Here is a 15878-nt window from a genome sequence, read left to right on the forward strand (position 1 = left end):
CTTTAAACGATTACTCTGATTTTATAAAAATAAAGCATAAACAAATCGGTCTTTTCTGGCCGTGAAATTGGGGATGTCACAGTGTGACCGGAAGGTCTTGTATACTATGAGATGTATGTATTGCATGCTATGCGTTGCATGTTCTAGTATGTGTTATGTATGTGATATGTATGATATGTATGATATGGGCCGGAAGGCATTCTGACGTGGACCGGAAGGTCAGGGAGTCATGGATCGGAAGGTCGATATGAGTAGGACCGGAAGGTCTACTGGGACTGGGACGGAAGTCCCCTGAGACACATGGACCGGAAGGTCGTGTAGAGTATGGCCTGGAAAGGCGTATGTGTGTAAGTGGTATGTTGGGGAACTCACTAAGCTTTGATGCTTACAGTGTTATGTGTAATGTGTTTCAGGTACTAGTGACGATTGCGGGAAGGCGCCGGCTTGACTCGCACACACATCGATGGATTTGGATATGATTTGATCTTGGGATTTGATACATTTGTTATGACGATATCGATACATTGGATTTATGTTTTTATTTACGGATGAAAGTACATTTTAGAAATGAAAAAAAATGTTTTGAAAATTTACGTTGTTACAAGTTGGTATCAGAGCCTTGGTTTTAGGGATTCGGGTGCATCTTTGGATGAATCTTAACTCAAACTGAGGATTTGAGAAAGTTTTCATAAAATAAACAATTTTTCTAAAAGAGTAAAAGGTCTTGAGGAAGACAGAACGGAGCAGTGTGTGTACGATCAGTCTGCGCCCGAACGATGGTTTCCCAAAATACCCTGACACCATATGTTACGAGATATGTTATGATATGATATGCATTCTAGAGTTGGCTAGGTATTCATATTAGGACTAGAGTGGCCTAATTTTGTGATGCCTTAGCCTAGGAAAGATTGTGCTGCTATGTGATGCTTGAGAACGAGTAGGTAGTAGTGAGGGGCTGATAAGAGGTCTACTGAAGGGTAGCCTATGCCAGTGAGATATAAAGTACTTGTGATCTGGGATCCAAGGAGGAGGACTTAGGGTGAATACTGATGCAGTGTAGACGGTAGTATAAGGGCCCGTACTACTGAAGACCCCGGAGCAGTGCACACTCTAAGTAAGAATCCTTTGGGTACTAAGGAACAAGTAGGGTCGAGTTATCGAGTGCGAGCATGCTCGAGCGAGCCTTTAATATTATTATGTTATATTTCAGAGACATCATGGTTGGGACACGCCACAAACCAGAGGCGAGCGGTGTGAGTGACGAGGAGCTTCGTCAGATGATCCACGATAAGGTGGCGGCGGCGATCAGGGCCGAGATTCCAGAGATGTTTGGGTCTATCAAGACCACACTGATTGAGACTTTCGACGAGCGGTACGCCACAGTGACTGAGGCTGCTGCTGCTGCAGCTACTGCAGTTGTGGCTGCTGCCAGGCCTCAGGGAGGTGACTCGTTGTTGTTTCGGGAGTTCAGCAACACGAAGCCACCTGAGTTTGATGGGACGCATGATCCGATCGCTGCCATGAGATGGATTGCTGATATTGAGGGATGCTTCTATACGTGTTCATTTCCGGAGCATCTGAGGGTTCGGTTCGTGTTGAACCAGCTTCGCTTGGGAGCGAAGGATTGGTGAAAGTTTGTGCCAACAAGATTTACAGTTGTAGAGATTTCATAGGTGACCTGGGAGAGGTTCACCACCATGTTCAGAGATGAGTATGTTCCCCCGGTGGAGAGGGAACGGTTGGTTCAGGAGTTCTTGACCCTCAAGCAGGGTACTGATTCGGTTATTATGGTTACCCGGAAGTTTCATGAGAGGGCGATGTTCTGCCCTAAGCAAGTGTCTACTGAGCAGGCACAGATGAGCTGGTAGTTGGGCATTCCGAGGAGGGACATTCGGGAGTTCGTGTTGAACTCGACGTACCGGACATTTGCTGAGCTCCAGGCAAATGCCCAGAAGAGGGAGATTGAGTTGGAGACTCAGGCCAGGGAGGAGGCCGAGTCTCAGAGGATGGATTGGTGGCCGACTCAGTCTCAGTCGGCAGCTAAGCGGACCAAGTCCGCTGATTCGAGGACTGGAGGCCAGAAGGGCCGCACTTGCGGGAAGTGCGGCAAGGGTCATGAGGGGGCCTGTCGATCGGGTGCTTGCTACAAATGTGGCAAGGAGGGGCATATCGCCAAGGATTGCCCCAAGGGATTTATGGTTTGCTTTCATTGCAACCAGACTGGCCATCGGAAGGCAGAGTGTCCACAGTTGCATCAGGGATCAGCACAGGGATCTGCGCCTGCTGCTGGGGTTACCGAGGTTTGGCCAGTGAAGGCCGAGGCACCGAAGGCTCGTGGGAGAGCTTTCCAGTTGATAGCGGAGGAGGTCTGCCCAGCGCCCGATGTTGTGGCTGGTGTGTATTCTTTATTTATTTTTGAGTTGAGATATTGTGCTTATATGATGATATGCGTAGGTACTTTTCTTGTGAATTCTGTAGCTGCTTTGGTGTTATTTGACTCGGGTGTGAGTCGGTCATTTGTTTCCTTGGCATTTAGTCAGCACATTAGTATTCGATGAGAGGCGTTGAGTCAACCTCTGCGAGTTTCTATAGCTGACGAGCGAGCGGTGTATGCTACAGATGTGATTCAAGGATGTATTCTTGAGATCTTCGGTGTGGAGTTCCCGATAGATTTGGTCCCGATTACGATGGGGGACGTATGTGTTATAGTGGGCATGGATTTGTTGAGCCGATTTGGAGTTGTTATAGACTGCGAGTGTTAGTTGGTGACGATACGAGAACTTAGTGGGGGAGTACTTACGGTGTACGGCGGGGGAACCCGATGTGGGTCAGCGTTTTGTTCGGCTGCCCGGGCGAAACAGAGTTTGCAGCAGGGCTGCAGCGGGTTCGTAGCCTATGTGATGGACACGCGAGTGGCCAATGGGAGGCCAAGTTCGATTGATGAGGTTCCGATAGTGTGTGAGTTCCCGGATGTTTTTTCCCGAGGATTTGTCGGGTGTGCCTCCCGAGAGGCAAGTGGAGTTCCATATCGATTTGGTTCCGGGAGCAGCGCCTATCGCCAAGGCGCCTTATCGCCTCGCGCCACTAGAGATGCAGGAGTTATCCTCGCAGCTTCAAGAGCTGCTGGGGAAGGGGTTTATTCGACCGAGTAGCTCGCCTTGGGGAGCGCCGATCCTTTTTGTCAAGAAAAATGATGGTTCACACCGGATGTGCATTAATTACCGAGAGTTGAACATGTTGACTGTCAAGAACCGTTATCCGTTACCGAGGATCGATGATCTATTCGATCAGTTGCAGGGGGCGTCTTGGTTCTCCAAGATAGACTTGAGGTCGGGTTATCATCAGATGAGGGTTCGGGATGAATATATCCAGAAGACGACGTTTAGAACTCGTTATAGGTATTACGAGTTCATGGTGGTGTCTTTTGGGCTCACCAATGCACCAGCAGCGTTCATGGATCTCATGAACAGGGTGTGCAGGCCGATGCTGGATCGGTCGGTGATCGTGTTCATTGATGATATTTTGGTGTATTCGAGATCTAGAGAACAACATGATGAGCATTTGAGGGAGATCCTTGGAGTTCTGAGATCGGAGAGGCTTTATACCAAATTCTCCAAGTGTGAGTTCTGGTTATGAGAGGTCCGGTTCTTGGGGCATCTCGTCAACCAGAATGGGATTTTGGTTGATCCGGCCAAGATTGAGGCGGTCATGAGGTGGGAGGTGCCGAGATCGCCCACCGAGATCAGGAGCTTTCTAGGATTAGCCGGCTATTATCAGAGAATTATCAGTGATTTCTCCAAGATCGCCGTGCCACTCACCAGGTTGACCTGGAAGGGTGTTGCTTTTTCATGGGGCCCAAAGCAGCAGGCCTCTTTCGAGACACTTCGCCAGAGATTGTGCGAAGCCCTGGTGCTCGCTCTCCCGGAAGGGATGGAGGATTTCTTGGTGTACTGTGATGCATCGATATCAGGGTTGGGAGCGGTGCTTATGCAGAAGGGGCATGTGATAGCATATGCATCGAGGCAGCTGAAGCCTCATGAGACGAGGTATCCCACCCACGATCTGGAGTTGGGGGCGGTGGTGTTCGCTCTCAAGATCTGGCGTCACTATCTGTATGGGGTTCGGTGTACCATATACATGGACCACAAGTGTTTGAAGTACTTGATGGATCAGCCCAACCTAAATATGCGCCAAAGGAGATGGTTGGATGTGGTAAAGGATTATGACTGCGAGATCCTGTACCACCCGGGCAAGGCTAATGTTGTAGCCGATGCCCTGAGCCGTAGGTCGGAGAGCGCCCTGCTACGAGATGTTTACATGAGATTTACAGTGATGACTCCGGTGTTGGACACCATTCGAGGGGCCCAGGCGGAGGCCGTGAGACCGGAGAACCGCAAAAGGGAGCGGGTGATCGAGCAGGTATCGGAGTTCGTTACCGATAGTCGAGGACTTATGACCTTTCAGGGTCGGGTTTGGGTACCGTTTGTGGGCGAAACGCGTACCATCTTGATGGAGGAGGCGCATAAATCGAGGTTCTCGATCCATCCCGGGGCCACTAAGATGTATTTGGACCTGAAAAGAGAGTATTGGTGGCCATGTATGAAGAGGGATGTCTCATGGTTCGTAGAGAGGTGCTTGACATGTCGCAAGGTTAAGGCCGAGCACCAGCGTCCGCATGGTAAGTTGCAGCCATTGGAGATTCCTGAGTGGAAGTGGGAACAGATTACCATGGATTTTATCACCAAATTGCCGAGGACTGCTAGGGGTGTCGATGCAATTTGGGTGATTTTGGACAGGTTAATGAAGAGTGCTCACTTTCTTGGTATCAGTGAGAGGTCTTCTGCTGAGAGGTTGACAGAGTTGTACGTGAGGGAGGTGGTATCGTGGCATGGAGTACCGATCTCGATCATCTCATATCGAGATGTGCGTTTCACTTCCAGATTCTGGAAGAAATTTCATGAGGAACTGGGTACGAGGCTGCATTTTAGTACTGCATACCACCCACAGACTGACGGGCAGAGCGAGCGGACAATCCAGACGCTTGAGGACATGCTTCGGGCATGTGTTTTGGACTTTGGAGGGAGTTGGGACACGTATTTACCCCTGGATGAGTTTTCCTATAACAACAACCATCATTCGAGCATTGGTATGCCACCCTTTGAGCTGTTGTATGGGAGGAGGTGTCGGACTCCCATTTGTTGGGGTAAGGTAGGGAAATGTGTGATGGGTAGTACATAGATAGTGCTTCAGACGACAGAGCAGATACAACAGGTTTGACAGAGGTCGTTGACCGCTTAGAGTCGCCAGAAGAGTTATACGGATAGGCGACGATCTGAGTTCGAGTTCCAGGTCGGAGATTTTATGCTCCTGAAGGTATCTCCTTGGAAAGGAGTGATCCGATTCAGGAAGAGGGGCAAGTTGGGTCCCCGATATATTGGTCCGTTCAGGGTAGTCGTGAGGGTAGGCAGGGTGGCATATCGGTTGGAGCTGCACGCGGTGTTGGGGCAGATTCATGATACCTTCCACGTGTCGCAGTTGAGGAAGTGTATAGCCGACGAGTCGGCAGTGGTACCGCTGGAGGATATTCAGGTGGATGCGAGCCTGAACTACGTGGAGAGACCCGCTGCGATTGTAGATCGAAAGACCAAGGTTCTGAGGAACAAGGAAGTTGCGGTTGTGACTTTTGTTCCTCGACATTACAAAAGGATCATTACATGACAGTGGCAAGAATTAGGTGTTCTTACACTAAGGATTTGGAATTGTGAAATGAGTATCATTGAAATGTTTTCAATTGATCTATTTTGTAACATCCCGGAATTTCAGGTAAGCTCTCAAACCCTTATTATTTTCCAAGATGTTTCATTTAGCCCTTAAAAGGAATAATGAAGCAAATGAGTACGCTGGGCGTACTGAAGAGTACGCTGTGCATACTCATGCGCCTTATTTGGACGCGAACTCGATGGAGTACGCTAGGCGTACATTGGGCTATGCTGGGCGTAATTGGCCCAGACTCAAAACCCTAATTATTTGTTGTGCACTATAAATGGGATGCTATAGTCTTATCCTCAGCCTCCATTGTCACAGAGAGAAACCCTAAGAGAGTGTTCCTACGTCCTAAAGCTTGTGACTGTGTGATTTGAGCTATCTTGCTTTTGTGTGTTAGAGAAGAAGAAGGAGAAGTGCTTGTGGAGATCAAGGCTTGGAATCAGGACTTGGATCTGAGATCTACAGAGAAAGGAGTTTCATTTAGAGGTAAAAAGATCAAAACTTTCCCTTGATAATTGATTTGGTGTTCATGAGTCATTTCTAGGGTTTAAGTCCCAAAGGTGGAGACTTTATGAGCAAAAAGGGTTCCAAGGACCTAGATCTGTCCCATTTCAGTATTTTGAGGGTAGTTGATCCATAAAAATCCTATCTTGGTCGTTACTTTGGAGTCATGCTAGAAGTAGGAGCCCAAAAGTGTTGTTTATGGAATGGTTTGGGTGATGGTGACTCTTTCAGCCATGCAAAGGCTTAAAGTCACCAACTTTATGCATTAAGAGACTTAGAAGTGGTCAGATCTATGATTTGGACGTGTGGCTTAACCGATTAAGGCTAGAATGAAAAGGAGGAGAAAGATGGGAGTTACGTTGGGCGTACTCCCAGTACGCGCGGCGTAGGGAGCTGCGTACCCCAATTCTATGAAGCCACCGGGTACGCTCAACGTATAGATCTGGTACGCGCTGCGTACCCCAGAAGGTTGACTTTTGCTGACCTTTAGGGTTTAAGTCAAATTGTGGATCTTTGGGCCATTGGATGGGTAAAATGGTCTTTTACCCTCCTGAGATATCTTGGGAAGAGATTTATGCTGATTTTGAAAGTTGTACTGATTAGAGAAACCACCTTATATGATTAGGAGGAAGTTAGAGCAGGATTCCCAAGTTCGAGATTTATCGAGATATCCGAGGTGAGTCTTCTCACTATACTGTACCCAGAAAGGTACCTATGTGTGACCGGAAGGTCTTGTATGCTATGAGATGTATGTATTGTATGCTATGCGTTGCATGTTCTAGTATGCGTTATGTATGTGATATGTATGCTATGTATGATATGGGCCGGAAGGCATGATGACGTGGACCGGAAGGTCAGGGAGTCATGGACTGGAAGGTCGATATGAGTAGGACCGGAAGGTCTACTGGGACTGGGACTGAAGTCCCCTGAGACAGATGGACAGGAAGGTCGTGTAGAGTATGGCTTGTAAAGGCGTATGTGTGTAAGTGGTATATTGGGGAACTCACTAAGCTTTTATGCTTACAGTGTTATGTGTAATGTGTTTCAGGTACTAGTGACGATCGCGGGAAGGCGCCGGCTTGACTCGCACACACACCGGTGGATTTGGATATGATTTGATCTTGGGATTTGATACATTTGTTATGACGATATTGATACATTGGATTTATGTTTTTATTTATGGATGAAAGTACATTTTAGAAATGAAAAAAATTGTTTTGAAAATTTACGTTGCTACATATTTCACAAAGTAAGGACCATCGGCAAACATAGTGTGCATGCTTGGAGCATGGGATAACTATTGTTTTAATTCAAGTATTAAGTTGATTAATCGAAACATTATACAATGAATAATGTGTAATCAATATGGTGATTAGATAAAAGTTGTTTTATTTATATTCAAAAGTCTTGAGATCATATTGGATTCGATTATTCTTGTGTTTCACTTCGTATGTTTTGACTTCCCGAATAATAAGATTATTCAAACCATCCACAGTCGATCATACTTTAGAAGTAGGTATTGAGGCAAGACTGTCATGAATCTGATTGTAGATTGTCTAAAGTATAGCACATGTTTGTTGCAGTGTTCATGAGTACTCCAGTAATAAGATTAATTTGAGTATTGGATTAAACCCACGCTCATCTGAATCACTTCATGGATTTTATCACGAGTGATTGTGAGACAATAATATCTTATATTCTTGAATCAGAGAGATATGAGTTGCAGTTTACAATTCGGTTGCACGTTGATGATATGAAAACACACCAGTAACTTGGTGTTATAAAACATATTGTTGTATGTGATTTGATGAGTAAATAGAGCATGCATATGAGTTGAAGTTTATCCGTCCCTTTCACCCTGAGAGAGATGCAAGCGATATCTGTGGGCCCCTCGATGTTTTAGTGATGAAAACCCTAAGAGCTTGCCCAATCCTGGACTTATTTGATTTGTTTAATTAGTCAGTCGTCATATATCAAAAATCGGGAAACAACACATGGACAAGGTCGGAGTTCGACAACGGCTTTTTAAGAGCTACGATTGCTAGTCAGGTTGTGGAGTCGTACTTGCAATAATAGTTATTAGACTTATCCAATTGGGAGACTGTTGGATTAGGTGTCTAAGCCCATAACTATAATTGGTATGTACTTGACCCAAGAGTAGCATGGTCCATTTCGGGTTGCATATCACCAGCATAATTTGATAGGATGGATATTTGAGTAAGAGGTTATTTATGATTTACTAATATATTATAAGTATAATATATTAATGGAGAAATCATATTATTTAATTAGTATTGATTAAGAATTAATTTGGTGATCAAAAGAGACTAATTAAATTAACGGGGACTGATTAAGTAAATCAACGATACATGTATAGTTTGGGCTAATGATCCATATTGATTAATAATGGACTAAGTTCATGTAAGACTCCATGAAGAGTTAGTACAAAGGGTTTATCATATGGATTATTGGATTAAGGCCCAAGGAAGTGGATTATGGTTTAACTCTTGGAATTCTACACTATATATTAATCCACTAAGCTAAAAGTCAAACACACTAGTATTCTATGAGAAGATAGCCGATTTTGGTATGTCCAAACCTCTCTCTCAAGTCCTCCATTTGTTCATGGTGTGTTGTGAACCGTTTGAGGCATCACACTTAAGGTGCTAAGTTCTTAAAGGCCAAAATTCAACAAGCTAAAACAAGAGGTAATCTTCTAACTTACTTTTATGATTCATATGCCAAATTGTATGCTAGTTGTAGGCTTCATGCTTTGGAAATTTTTATTGCATGTATAACTAGAGAAAACTTAGATCCAAAGCATTTAGGGTTGTGTGTGCACCATAGGATGTTGTAGTACATAAAACCCAACATATATCTCTTCCATGGGTGAAAGGAAGAAATCAAGATGACATTTTTATGACTCAAAGCACCCAAAAAAGTCTAAAAGGACAACTCATTTGGTCTAGAGTTAGCTAAACTCATACATACCAAGATTATGGACCAAAAGGCACAAAAATCAAGAACTAGCAAGATCTAATGAAGTATTCAACAAGGTTCAAGCTTTATACCTTCTGGAGTTGAGAAAAACAATGTAGGCTCTAGATCTACAAGCTTGAGCTCCAACAAGCAACACACTTGGACCTCTCTTTCTTCCAAAATGCACCCAAAACACATAAAAAGGCCGAATATTTTCTCTAGGGGATATGGTTTCAAGTTAGAGGCTCAAGAGGGTGGAGGTTGATGTTAGGAAGGACCCCCAAGGGGTTAGAGTCCTTAAATTTGGTTCAAAACCACGAAATTAGGGTTTTAACACTGCGATGATACACCCCTCGTACCATAAGTTATGCCCAATATAACCCCCTAAAACATGTCCCCTTTCAACAAGTACTCTGAGCGTAGTACCTAGTGTACGTCCAACGTATTGCCATGCTCCATTTTCCAGCTTAACTTAAAACAACCATAACTTCTTCATTTCGACTCTGTTTTCGATGATCTTTATATCCATGGAAATGTATCAACGAGATCTATAATTTTATCTTGATACTACGACTAAAAACATCTCTAATTAAAATCCTTAATTTATGCAAGAAGCCCGAAACATAACCTTTCCCATTTTATCCCTCAGCTTCCATCAAATAATCCATTGTTTAAATCACTTATCCAACATCATTCACCTCCAATTGAGTCTAAACAGGATGTTATATATATATATATATATATATATATATATATATATATATATATATATATATATATATATATATATAGAAGAAGTTAGTTTGGATATTTTATAAATAGAAAAACTGAATTCAACAAAATTTGATACAGAATAGTAAAATGGTCATTTTTAAAATTATGCACAAGAGTTCAAAGGTTCCAACCAAACAACAAGTTAAAAATCTAGATCTTAAAAATTCAGACTTCTTAAAGATTCAGATCTTACCAAACAACCCCCCACTTTTCACCAAATATGGATCTAAATAACACTTCACCAAACCTAGATATAGATAACACTTCACAAGAATCATACACACCCAACCTTCATGAAATCTCGTATCCTTCTCCCTCGTTCAATAAAATTGATTCTTTGTATTTGATTCATGGTTTACATGTGTTTGATTTATAAGTTGTTACATGTGCTTAGGTTCTTAGAAAATGAAGTGTTTAATTTGAATCTCGATTTCTAGGTTTTATTTGGGTTTCAATAAATTCCATTATCTTAGCTTGATATATGGTTAGTGAGAAGTTATGTGGAGATTTATCTTTAGTTTTTTAGGTTTGTTCTTGATTATTTATTTATTTTTTGGGTTTGTTCTTGATTTATTTTCTCCTTTTTGATTTTAATGTCGATGAAATTACAGGTGGGCTTACCGGAGAAAGCATTGTGTTCAGTGTATCGTCGAAGATGGTGCTGGAGTGTCGAGTTGCGAAAGCTATCTACGGTGGTGGAAGGGGAAGGAAAATGAAGAGAGGGCATGAGTAGGTCCAGAGCCATGTGTTTCAATTTTGAAGTGTTCAAGAAAAACTCTTGATGTTTTGTGGTTTTGATTCGACAGATAATGGTGATGAAGATAGTTATGATTTTTGATGGAAATAAAAGGAGAAAGATGAACACAAGTGATGAAGGTGGTGGAGGAAGCCATGAGATTTATCCTTAGATCGATTTTGCAAAAAGATGCGACAACCATAGGAGTTGTTTTCAAAAGCTGGTGTGTCAGATTTAATGCATGTGGGCAGTGGTGGTGGAGAAGACCGATCAGGCTAAGGGGTATCCTTACAATACATTTACGGGTGCAAACAATGTCACATTAGGATCATGCAATTTCACAACACACCTATTATACATATAGGGGTGGTGCTCACTATTGGAACTAGTGTGTGTGTGTGTGAGAGAGAGAGAGAGGAACACAAAGACTTCCTTAAGGGCATCCACAATAAGAGTGCAATAAGAGTTCAATGGATTATATTTCAATATAATATGGAAGAGAGAGAAAGTATACCGTTCAATGTTCATTGAACGGTTGAATGAATTTCTAATGCAAATTTGTTGACTTTTTAAGAATTGACTTGAAAATATATATATTCTCTCTCCTACTTGACATCCTATTCAACTCTCCATGAGTTGAATGGAGTGTGGATGCTCTAAGCATCCGTGACCACCCTTACTCCACAAGACAACTACTATCATTTGAGGTGGTGTTCACTAGTGAAAATCGTCTCTACATAGGATTCATAATCGTAAAATAGCATCCATACATAATTACCGCATAGTAAAGGGCAAGAAAGATCGAGGATGGTTAATATCGTGGTATATGTTCAAGAAAGAGGAGTTTTACATTTTTGGTATAGGGCTTAGCGTTTTTTTTTTCGATTTAAAGTTAAAAAACTAGTTTCAAAACGTACGAGATAGTTAAATGATTGCTTTTTTTTTTCTGAATATTATTTACAAAACTGGTTCATTAATTGCTTCTTTGACCAATATTAAGAATTCTTGGTTCATGCAATGTATCGTATCAGATCGTTACAGAATCACGCAACACAAGTTTCAATCGTGCAAAACAAGCTTCATGGAATCTGATCACATGAATATTTTCACCTGAATTTTATAAGATTTCTTGGTTCTTTAAATGTAATGTATTATATATCCATTCATGACCAATATTAAATTTAGAAAAGTAAACACGAAAACGAATTGGATCTATAAATAAAAGAAAAAATATAGTTTCATTTCATTGAATAGATATAACCTTCATATGTCATAATGTCAATGTCTATAGCTTCTCATGCTTTCTCTCTTTCATCTGTACCTAAATGCAGTCACGAAGGTCAAAAAGAAAGAGCCAATATGGCCCTCACTTTTGATAAATACAAGGGTAGGCTTCAAATGCTTCCCAAGGAGAGAGGTTGGATTACAGGAAACCTATACATGTACCAAGGCTTTTGGCACCAGTCGATGCGTATAATCTCAATAGAAACTGTGATGGCCTTACAAGACACTTTCAAAGCTCACCCAACAGATATCTACTTGGCCACACTGCCAAAATCTGGCACAACATGGCTCAAGGCGCTCGTGTTTGCTATAGTTAACAGAAATCGCTACAAAAACAACTCTCTTTCAACTCACCCTCTACTCATCTCCAATCCTCACAACTGTTTGCCTTTCATTGAGACTGAAATATATAGACACACACCTACTTATGCCAAAGCACATTCACCACGACTGTTTGCTACCCATATACCCTACATTTCATTGCCTCAATCCATTCTTCAGTCGAATTGTCGACTAATTTATTTATGTAGAAACCCTAAAGATGTTTTGGTCTCTATGTTTCACTTTGCAAACAAGTTGAGAGACAAATCGAGCAGTCTACTGACATTTGAGGAGGCGTTCGATTCGTTTAGTAATGGGGTCATGCCAATAGGACCTTACTGGGACCATGTGAAAGGGTACCACAAGGTTAGTTCAGAACACCCGGGAAAGGTTCTATTTTTAACGTACGAGGATATGAAAACGGATACTTTAAATCATGTCAAGCGAGTTGCGAAGTTCTTGGGCTACCCATTCACAGAGAAAGAAGAGACTGAAGGTGCAGTCCAAGAGATTATCAGACTATGCAGTTTCGAAAATTTAAGCGAGGTTAATAAGCATGGCAATCTTCGTGAGGGTATACCTAATGATGCTTTTTTCAGGAAAGGGGAAGTTGGAGATTGGACCAATCATCTCACCAATGAAATGAGCCAGACTTTAGATCGAATTACCAGAGAAAAGTTCCATGGTTTGGATATCTCCTTCAACTAAAGGTGGATTCGCTACTCCTTTGCTGTTCTTGAAAAAAGACATTCGATCTTAAGAAACTCGTTTTTTGGAAACTAATGGTCGTAATAAATTGTTTATTTCTGATTATTTTATTTTATTTTTATACGATCCCTGTGTTCCTTACCATAACTAATATTATTTTTTTATCATTATAATCATTTTCGTGAATCAATGATAGTTTTAGGTAAGGTGTTTCTGTTACTGTGCCACTACATTTCCGGGCATTAGCGGGCGACGCATGTCGCCGCGAAATATAGGGGTTGTCGCTGCTAAAGGTATTAGCGGCGACATGTCGCTACAAAAAGGTCGCCGCTATTGCTTCGTCGCAAATTCCCTATTAGTCGCCGCTAATACTTGCGTGTTGCCGCTATAGGCGTGTCGCTGCTATACAACGTCGCCGCCAATAGGTTTGTGTCGATGCTAAAATAATTTTCATTTTTTTTGTTTATTTAACATTAAAATTATCGAAAACAATATAACATATATAAAAGCTGCTACAATTTTACAGGAATACCTAAAATATTAATCAATACGCAACCAAGGCAAAATATTAATTAATCCATACACAACCAATCCAAAATATTAATCCATACAAAGTGCAACGTATCAAAACTATTCTTTCAAACAAAACATTTCATAAAATCCTAAAATAGTAGCTACTTGTCCTCATCAATCCGATCATTTCCTTCGTTATTATTTGGTGGTGCCAATGAGCAAAACCACTCTTCCAAAGCCGCATAATAGATCGGGTCTTTTAGTATCGTCTGAAGCATTTCCAACTACAATGAAAACAAAATATATTACCAACATATCATAATAGCAATGCACTTTCTGAAAATTACCAAAATAAAAAAAAATACCAACATATCTAACTATAACCAGCATATCATGATAGCATTCTACTTTCCAAATACACTTAAACATATATCATACATAACATATCATTATAGCATTCTATTTTCCATTGCAGCAATGTAATTTCCAAAAAAATACCAAACTATAAAATACCAACATATCAAACTATAACCAAACTACATGATACACAATATTACATATGCATTATAACATTGTACTTTTTTTCATTTTTCCATTATAGCATTGTACTTTTCAAAAATCACCAAACTACAAAATATCAACATATCATTATAGCATTGTACTATATACTAAACATACAATTACCACCATATCATTATAGCATCCTACTTTTTTTTCGTTTTTTCATTATAACATTATACTTTTCAACTTAAACTAACAATTACCTTTGATTATGGTGGTTCTTGTGTCATTAGTTGTTCCTGATCGTACATAGACACAACGGTATGAGGTTTATGCCCAATTATTCTGATATGTCCGTGTCAAACACCCAATATTCTTTCAAAACATTTTCTTATATCACTTGGTGTTAAACTGCTTGCTGCAGAAGAAGCTTGGGTTTGTTGATTGATCTTCTGTAGTAAAGCATTCTATATTTTCAAAAAATGATAAACATCATAAAATTAGATTACTAAATACCCTTGACGATATAAACACTTATATGGAGATACAAATTAACCACTTACGTATTGTTGCACGACTGCAAGACTATAAAATACCCCTTGGCGATTGGAATTAGGCTTACGAAATGCTTCGATCGAGTGATATCCTATTTAATATTAAAAATTAGATTAATTATACTTTAAATAGACAGTTAAATATATCATAACTTACTTCTTTGAAACATGCATTGTTGTAAGAGCTCGACCCCCTTTGTTTACAACTTGTTGTTTCGCACAGACTTCTTTATTTGATGCCGAACGCCTTAAAAATTTAGGCATTTGAAAATGTTCAACTGCCTTCGCCTAATTTTCAGGTGACATACCCTTGGGGGGGGGGGGGGGGTTAATGCCATTGGGATATCTGCAGGCCCTCCGATTTCCTAAAAATAAGAATGAGCTTTACTTTTTCGGCCTCTGTAAACTTTTGCAAGACTCGAATCAATGCTCCGCAACAATTGTGCATCCTCCGGATCCAAGTAACCTTATCCAAATCAAACTTATTCTACAAATACAAAAAAGTTAGTTAAATAAATAACAATCACAACTAAACTTAAAATATTATCCAAGTTAACTTTAGATGCATGACTGTTGCATTCCTTAAAGCAAGGGAAACATTGTCTCAACCACATACGCTGAAAGGGATGTTGCTCCACAAATACCTCACAATTTCATGTGTAAACCAATTAGCAGGCTTCGCGACAGGGGAATATGTGATCTCCCTATCGAAATCCAAATCCACGGGCTTTCCCTTGTTTGCCCGTAGCCATTTTCCTAACTCGATGTTTTTTGATAAGACTCTTCTTTTTTTTAAACGCTCGGCTGAAAAAATACAATTAAAAATATTAGTCACGATAACTTATAATAAATTAATAAAAATAGCTAATAAATATATCATAGTAAAACTTACCATCCTGCTCGTGCTGACCGCGACCAAAGGTGGATCCCCGACTCCATCACCTCCATGTCCAAAAGACCCATAATATCGGCCATCATGACAAAGAGTATCGCTTAAGTAAGCCTCATTTGTAGCCTGTAACAATATGAATAAAAGTTAGTTACCCTGCAAAATTATAAGATATACAATATAGACAAACAACATAAATAAAAGTTAGAAAAATAATATGAATAGAAGTTAGACTTAAAATAAACTTTCTATTACAAAAAAAACATTTGATTTTTTTTAATCAGAATCTGCATCATATACTTCAATGTCTTCTTCATTAGTCTCATAATCAGAATCGTCATCATCATAA

At 40.9% G+C, this 15878-nt stretch overlaps 1 protein-coding gene across 1 annotated transcript; it reads left to right on the forward strand.

The window, feature by feature from the left end:
• Positions 1-12034: 12034 nt before the first annotated feature.
• LOC111889580 (cytosolic sulfotransferase 12) lies at positions 12035-13950 on the forward strand. Its single transcript, XM_023885728.3, has one exon. The coding sequence runs from the start codon at positions 12035-12037 to the stop codon at positions 13070-13072; it is 1038 nt and encodes a 345-aa protein (XP_023741496.2). The 3' UTR covers positions 13073-13950.
• Positions 13951-15878: the final 1928 nt, after the last annotated feature.

This window comes from Lactuca sativa, chromosome 5 (genome assembly GCF_002870075.4).
Source record: "Lactuca sativa cultivar Salinas chromosome 5, Lsat_Salinas_v11, whole genome shotgun sequence".
In the NCBI taxonomy this organism is placed as follows: domain Eukaryota; kingdom Viridiplantae; phylum Streptophyta; class Magnoliopsida; order Asterales; family Asteraceae; genus Lactuca; species Lactuca sativa.

Bases quoted from the DNA above. Each gene is read 5' to 3' on its own strand.
- LOC111889580 (XM_023885728.3), top strand. From the start codon at position 12,035: ATGTCAATGTCTATAGCTTCTCATGCTTTCTCTCTTTCATCTGTACCT.